This window comes from Drosophila hydei, unplaced genomic scaffold, assembly GCF_003285905.1.
Source record: "Drosophila hydei strain 15085-1641.00,03,60 unplaced genomic scaffold, DhydRS2 tig00008114-arrow-pilon, whole genome shotgun sequence".
Classification (NCBI taxonomy): domain Eukaryota; kingdom Metazoa; phylum Arthropoda; class Insecta; order Diptera; family Drosophilidae; genus Drosophila; species Drosophila hydei.
This window is the reverse complement of record NW_022045827.1, coordinates 5,828,620-5,835,387: the sequence shown is the minus strand read 5'-3', so window position 1 is coordinate 5,835,387 and position 6,768 is coordinate 5,828,620. Positions and strand designations below refer to the sequence as shown.

Sequence of the window (6,768 nt, the reverse complement as noted above, 5' to 3'; positions counted from 1 at the left end):
TTACATTGTATCTTAGTAAGTTGTTAGTCGAGCGTTAGTTTTTAGGTTAAATGTTTGCCTATAAGGCGTGAGCATGAAATATCTGTAAAGTTTATACATATACTACATATATATACATGCATAGCTATATAGAACTTGCATATACAACTTATACAGAAAACAAATTCACACATAATAACAATTCAATTCGAATTCTTCAAGCGTGCGTCACTTAATACTGGGACGACTGGGTTTTTGCATATAAGAAATGGTACACATGACACACATATTGTATGTAAAATCCAAATTGTAGTTAAATCTTGATAACGGATAAAATGTTTAGCAAATAAATTTCAATAAAATGACAACAGAATGCAGTAAATAATATTTAATTGCTTTTTTAATTCAATTTAAAGAGAAAGAAAACTCAAATTTATTTAATGGTTTATGTACTGGCTAAAATTCCTTAGAGTATTTAACTTAGAATTAACAGTATAGCCTGTTAACAGCACGCTTAGTGCTCTCTGGCATTTAACATGTTTGAGCTATGCGCTCTTTTAACAGTGAGCAGTCAGCAGTCAATCTTTACTCTTTACATAATTGCTCCTCACTGAGCACAGCGCACAGCAATCTAGCAGTAAGCAAGAGAGAAAATAACAGAGTAGGTTGTGACGTCACACAATGTCAGGATATGTTAAAATACATAACATATATTGCTTATGAACATTTTATAAGTATTCGGATGAAATACAAATTTAAAATTATGAGTTATTTGTTTTTTAACATATGACATATATTTATTTATATGTAATACCAAAAATTCAATGAGCAAGTGCTGCCCTTCTTCATGCATGACCTTGTAACACACTGCAATCTCAAATCATATTTTGTTTACGTTTTTTGTTTTGTTTTTCTGACATGGCGTCAGAGAAGGCGGCGCCGGAGCTGTTGGCGCTGCAACCACGACAAAATCCACAGTCCGATGTGGATAATACCGATATACAGAGGCGTCACAGCAAAGAGTTGAGCTACAATGAATTCTACTGGCGCTACATGCACGCCAACTGGCCGGTGATTATAACAGATGTGTCGAACTCGTGGGAGTGCCGCAATTGGGCGCAAGCCGCAGAGACAGATAAGGACAATGATAATGAGAACGCCAATACCCGCATCCAAAGCCCCATCAATTTTGACTACCTCAAGAGCCGCATTGACGATCTCGCTGTGCCTGTGGCCGACTGCAATGCAACATATTTCAATAGCCATGCCAAGCTGGAGCTGAAGTTCCACGACTTCTTGGAGCGCTGGCAGCGCAGCATGGAAGTGGATAATTCAAACTTACAGACAACGGAGCCCAACTGTAATCTTGCCAAGGATAATCTCTACCTCAAGGACTGGCATCTGGCTGCACAGCTGCCGGCATACGAATTCTACAAAGTTCCCAAGTATTTCGCCTCCGACTGGCTGAATGAGCAGCTAATTGAGCAGAAGCGCGACGATTATCGCTTCGTGTACATGGGACCCAAGGATTCCTGGTAAGTGATAGCTAGCGAATAAACGGACTCACTAATCATTGTTCTGCGTGCAGGACTTCCTTTCACTCGGATGTTTTCGGGTCCTACAGCTGGTCCACAAACATTGTGGGCCATAAGAAGTGGCTCATACTGCCGCCTGGCGAGGAACTGAAGCTGGCCGATCGTCTAGCAAATCTACCATTTAGCATAGATGAGTCGCTGCTGGAGCAGCACAAGGTGCGTTACTTTTCGATCAATCAAACTGCCAACGAGGCTGTCTTTGTGCCCAGCGGCTGGTATCACCAGGTCTGGAATATGACGGACACCATCTCCGTCAACCACAACTGGTTCAATGCGTGCAACGTGCCGCTGGTGTGGCGTAATCTGCTTAGCAACTTGCAGGCTGTGCGCCGAGAGATCGCCGACTGCCAGCAGATGGACAACTTTGAGGCCCATTGCCAGACCATGTTGCGGGCCAGCTTTGGCATTAACTACCTCGATTTTATAGAGCTTTTGGAATTCATCGCCAAACGCCGTTCAACAACGACCAACAACAGCCAATTACTTTTCAATAGCTACCAAATGAACGCCTATCACGTGCAGTACGATCTCGAGTGTGTGCGCCAGCTGCTCAAGGACATGCGGCAGGAGCCCAGCGTGCAGCAGTGCCCGGCTCAGCTGCAGGAGCGCTGCGAAAGGCTGTGGCAGCAGCTACAGCAGTAACAGAAATACATCGAGCAAAGGCCTTGGCATATTTTTTTATACCAAAGTTGTATTCATATACAATAGTCAATAGTATTTTATTATATTATATTTTTAACGAATGTCATGTATGTACATATTAGCTAGAGTCCGGGTGCGGGCATTTACTGCCCGTCCGGCCACATAAGCTCCCCAGACACGGGCTCAGTTCTCAGCCAAAGACATTGATCGATTACTTGGAAGCCCAGCTTACTGAACATCTCATTTGACGCTCGATTATCGGGATTCACCAGGGCCATCACATCCTGACCGCCGACAGCAATGCGCTGAGAGAGTTTCTTGGTGACCAGACTGCCAAAGCCACGTCGTGTGTGCGTTGCTCTTACCTGCAGAGCGCCCAAGAAGCCGCCTTGTAATCTGTGGGCAGCAGAGGCTAAACCAGGTGAACTTGTTTCATATAACTGCTGTGCACTCACCTAATGCACCAGGCAACCAGCTCCTGAGTACTTGCCTCATATAAACCAACATTTGCACAGAGACGTATTTGTCGCTTTATGAAGTACAAGGAACCTTCATGCCGATTGGGCCACTCGTCATTAATCAGATTTGCATCCTGCTCGCTGAGACTCTTCATATAGAAACCAGCAGGTGTGCTAAAGAACGTAACTCTCATCTCTGGAAAATTGGAATCTAATGGCAGACTTACTCAATCTCGAGCTTTGTGGCCTCCTTTTGTGGCATGTAGTACAGGTTCGTCAGATCGCTGTACCGCAGCTTCAGCTGTTTGGCCTTTACCACTTGCTCGAGTGCTTCTATGTGCCGAAAGGGTATGGAACTGCATTTGAATCCAGTTGACCAATCAAGTAAGTCCAGCGCCTGCCTTAGCAGCTCTTTGCCACTATCTAAGCAACCCACAAACAGTTGATAACGATCCTACAAAGTGCAAATCTTCAATCTATGATAATCAGTCCTCTAACTATACTGACTAACCACGATAACAAAGAGCGCTGCGTCTTTGGCCTTCTGCTCGGACAGAGTGTAGACTGTAATATTCTCTATCTGTGGATCGACTCTAAAGAACCTTATAAAATTATCTAGACAATAAAATTCAGCGACATATTTCGGCCATTGTTGGATGTAATGCTGCTGGTAGTTTTCCAGCTGCTGAAGGCCGATCAGTTCCAATTGAAGCGGCATGTTCAGAGCGCAGAGGCGACTTCACGACGTTGTCGAACGTAACAAACTGAATTGCATTAGACGATCTGTGAGCATAGACATGTTTTGAAGAGAGTGAGATTAGAGAGTCTAAACTATTCAAAACTAATGTTAGTGTGAGAGCGAACTTAACGTTTTCTTATCATCTGGAAGCTAATCGAGGGTTGCTTTACAGCTGTCGATAGCGAGAGATAGAGAGCGAGAGAAGGTTTTCCGATAGTTTCATACAATTTAAGATTTTTTTAATTTCATTACGAATCTTCATGTTCATTATGAATCGATCAGTTATATATATTCTAGCAGAAATTTCGAATATATAAATTTTTATATATGTTAATAGTTATTTATACTTATATAGTTATAAGTATACTTATTATAGTTTTTATACTAGATTAAGCTTGGAGTTTCTTATAACTATGTGTACATATCCAGGCTCAATCAAGATCATCTAACGGATTTTTTAATTGAACTTCAATGAGAAAGCCTTCTGCAAAAGATCTACCAAGTATTTCCTGGGTTATTCCCCTTTTGGCCAGCTGAAGCTGCTGCCATTGGCAGGCAAAATGCTCAGCCAGTGGCAATAATCGATTCTTTGAAAGCCAAGCTTATTAAACAAGTCCAGAGAGGCCGTGTTTGTTACGGTCACTTCGGCGGTCACATCGTCGCCCGATTCGGCAATGCGGCGAGCAAGTGCCCGCACTATAAGATTGCCAAAGCCACGGCGTTTGTGCGTTTGCCGCACCTGCAAAGCGCCCAGCAGTCCATCTTGTGTTCTAAAAGAAACTATTGCTCAAATAGAAATTCAAATATAATGGCAATTGCAGTAGGAACCTGATGCACCAGGCCACCAGCTCATGCGTTTCCTCATCATATAGGCCCATGCTGTGACACATGCGTATTTGGCGCTGCATGAAGTACAAGGAGCCCTCTTGACTATAAGTCCATTCCCGATCAATGAGGTGAGCATCTTGCTCGGCCAATGATTTCAGATAAAAGCCCTTCGGGCAGCTGTTGAATGAAACAGCTTAGAGAAGCGCAGACAGAGATATCAGATATCAGAGAGAGAACGAACTCTATGTGGAACTGCAGTGCCTGCTTGGCTGGCATGTGAAGCATGAAATCGTCCAGCTGAAATTCGATGGGCAGTTGTTGCTCTTTGACCACTTGCAGCACAGTTTCAATATATCGATTAGGCATAGTCGTGCACAGGAAGCCCTTGGACCAGTCCAGCAGATGCAACGCTTGCTTGAGCAAAGCAAAGGATTCACCCAGGCAGCCCAGAAGTAATTGATAGCGATCCTAAAAACTCTTCTGATGAAATCTTTGTTGAAGCAAAGCCTTTCGCTTATAAATACCACAATTAGATAGAGACCCAGCTCCTGGGCCTGCTTATCCTGCAGAGTGTAAGCCTTCAGATGCTTCATCTCCGGATCACGCTTTAGGAATGAAATCATATTCTTAAGGCTATAGAATTCCTGAATATACTTGGGCCACTCTCGACTGTAGAGCGCCTGCAGTTGGCGCAGGCCTTGTACTTCTATAGTTTGCAGCTTCATCTTTGGGCAGTTGCTCGCTCAGCGGAACACTTGTGACAAGATAGAACATTTGAAGGTTTGCGCTTTATATTGTGCCTGCAGCTGGTAAGATAATACTAATCTGACAAAGCTTAACGCTATATGGCTATATAGATATCACATAACAGAGCTTTGCTGTGTACATTCTGTCTGCCCATTCACTCATTCGCTTAGTCGCCAATTAATAGAGCCCCCTTCCGTGGGCAAGCACATGCTCCAGTAATAATGCTCTCCTTCAATTAGCATAAATCCCAATTTGGCAAACACTTTGCAAGCAGCTGCATTATTTAGATTAACCAGAGCGGTCACATCATGATTCAAGTCGTTCGCTATGCGCTTGGCTATGGCAGCAGCCACAACGAGGCCCAGTCCACGACGCTGATGCGTGTGCAGCACCTCGAGTGCGCCCAGAAAGCCGCTCTGCAGTCTATACAAATGAAGAAACTCAATTCGAGTTGGTTTAACATATTCATAGCCGACGAACCTTAAACACCAGGCGCATAGTTGCCCAGTTGCCTGATCATACAGTCCCACATTGGTATTCATCTCGATCAGCAGCTGGATGAGCTTCAGTGAGCCCGTATGCTTAGCTGACCACAGCTCATTGATGAGCTCTGCATGCTCGAGCCGCACATTGTCCAAGAAGTAACCCGACGGGCAGCTGAATTGCAGCGCTTTGGCCTGCTCGCAGGGCAGTCGATACATAATGGTCTTCATTTCGCGATCCATGCACAGATGATGCTCCTTTAGCAGCTGCTTGTAGATGCCGTGATGCGTCTCGTGGATGGCGCTCACTTTGTAGCCACGTGTCCAGTCCATCAGGGTCAAGGCTGTCAGTAATTCAGGTGTCTTTTGCCTGCTCAGATTGCTGAAGAACAATTGATAACGGTGCTAAAAGTGCCACGCTATAAGCTGATAGGCCCTGGGCTTCCATATCACATACAGACCACCAACAGGAAGAGTCCATCGCGGCGCCAATTCGCGTCGAGTGTGTAGAAAGTTAAGTACTTCATGCCAGGGTTCTTTGCCAGCCAGCGCAAGTAGTTGTCCAGCCAAAAGAAGCCCACACAGTGTTTGGGCCAATCTATCAGATGTAGCTCCTTCAGTTCCGTTAGCTGAGATATATTCGTAATTGTTGTCAAGCTGGCTGCCATCTGCTCTAAAATAACTTTATTAGCTTTATTATTATTGTTATAAAATTATTTAAATGGCTCGCATTTACTTAATCTGTAGATAAAAGGGAGGGGCAATGGCCGTCGTGGAAAATTAGCAGGTGCTTTACTGGTTATACTCTTATCAGTTGATCACGCGAGCTGGCACGATCTGGCAGCAGATCAGCTGTTCACTCAATAGCTTAAACTAATGTTATTAACATAACACTGCAAGTTTTCTGTTAAGTTTAAACAGCTGATGTTTATCTTTCGGATAATATTGAAGCCAGGCAATTTATTTGACACTGAACATTTAACTTAGATTTACAACAATACTTGCAGAGCAGTAACAAATCTGAACACAAATTGAATGATTATCGAAGGTATCTGCCTAATATACAAAATCAAACGTTGAAATTCAAATGCAAAGTCAATAAGTAAGCATTTGTGTGCTGCATTTGATTTATAACGCGCTGAAAGTTAAGCGTTAAGCAAAGTTTCACACCTTATGGTGGTACAGTATATTTATTTAAGGCAGGTTGTTCGCTAACTGCACACTAGGTGGCGCCATACTCCTTAATTTGTAACTTACCTACTAAGCACTAACTGTTGCCATCACAAACGTATTGTACT

At 43.6% G+C, this 6,768-nt stretch overlaps 4 protein-coding genes across 6 annotated transcripts; 1 reads left to right on the top strand and 3 right to left on the bottom strand.

Annotated features, from left to right (window-relative positions):
* Positions 1–729: 729 nt before the first annotated feature.
* LOC111600537 (2-oxoglutarate and iron-dependent oxygenase JMJD4 homolog) lies at positions 730–2,309 on the top strand. The gene is made up of 2 exons (XM_023316675.2): positions 730–1,514; positions 1,568–2,309. Exons 1-2 carry the CDS (start codon positions 898–900, stop codon positions 2,214–2,216), a joined length of 1,266 nt encoding a protein of 421 aa, XP_023172443.2. The 5' UTR covers positions 730–897; the 3' UTR covers positions 2,217–2,309.
* A 40-nt stretch (positions 2,310–2,349) lies between these two features.
* On the bottom strand, positions 2,350–3,457 carry LOC111600538. The gene is made up of 4 exons (XM_023316678.2): positions 3,186–3,457; positions 2,902–3,128; positions 2,672–2,848; positions 2,350–2,612 (listed from the first exon to the last, which is right to left on the bottom strand). Exons 1-4 carry the CDS (start codon positions 3,390–3,392, stop codon positions 2,360–2,362), a joined length of 864 nt encoding a protein of 287 aa, XP_023172446.2. The 5' UTR covers positions 3,393–3,457; the 3' UTR covers positions 2,350–2,359.
* Positions 3,458–3,816: 359 nt separating this feature from the next.
* Positions 3,817–4,982, bottom strand: LOC111600553. The gene is made up of 4 exons (XM_023316701.2): positions 4,766–4,982; positions 4,483–4,709; positions 4,242–4,418; positions 3,817–4,183 (listed from the first exon to the last, which is right to left on the bottom strand). The coding sequence occupies exons 1-4, from the start codon at positions 4,964–4,966 to the stop codon at positions 3,928–3,930; spliced, it is 861 nt and encodes a 286-aa protein (XP_023172469.2). The 5' UTR covers positions 4,967–4,982; the 3' UTR covers positions 3,817–3,927.
* A 142-nt stretch (positions 4,983–5,124) lies between these two features.
* On the bottom strand, positions 5,125–6,301 carry LOC111600552. 3 transcript variants are annotated; one of them, XM_023316698.2, is made up of 4 exons: positions 6,207–6,301; positions 5,932–6,152; positions 5,469–5,875; positions 5,125–5,411 (listed from the first exon to the last, which is right to left on the bottom strand). In XM_023316698.2, the coding sequence occupies exons 2-4, from the start codon at positions 6,136–6,138 to the stop codon at positions 5,147–5,149; spliced, it is 879 nt and encodes a 292-aa protein (XP_023172466.2). In that variant the 5' UTR covers positions 6,139–6,152; positions 6,207–6,301; the 3' UTR covers positions 5,125–5,146. The 3 variants fall into 3 exon arrangements, with proteins under 3 accessions (XP_023172466.2, XP_023172468.2, XP_023172467.2); XM_023316700.2 differs by having other exon boundaries at positions 5,932–6,143; XM_023316699.2 differs by having other exon boundaries at positions 5,932–6,138.
* Between the last annotated feature and the right edge of the window lie 467 nt (positions 6,302–6,768).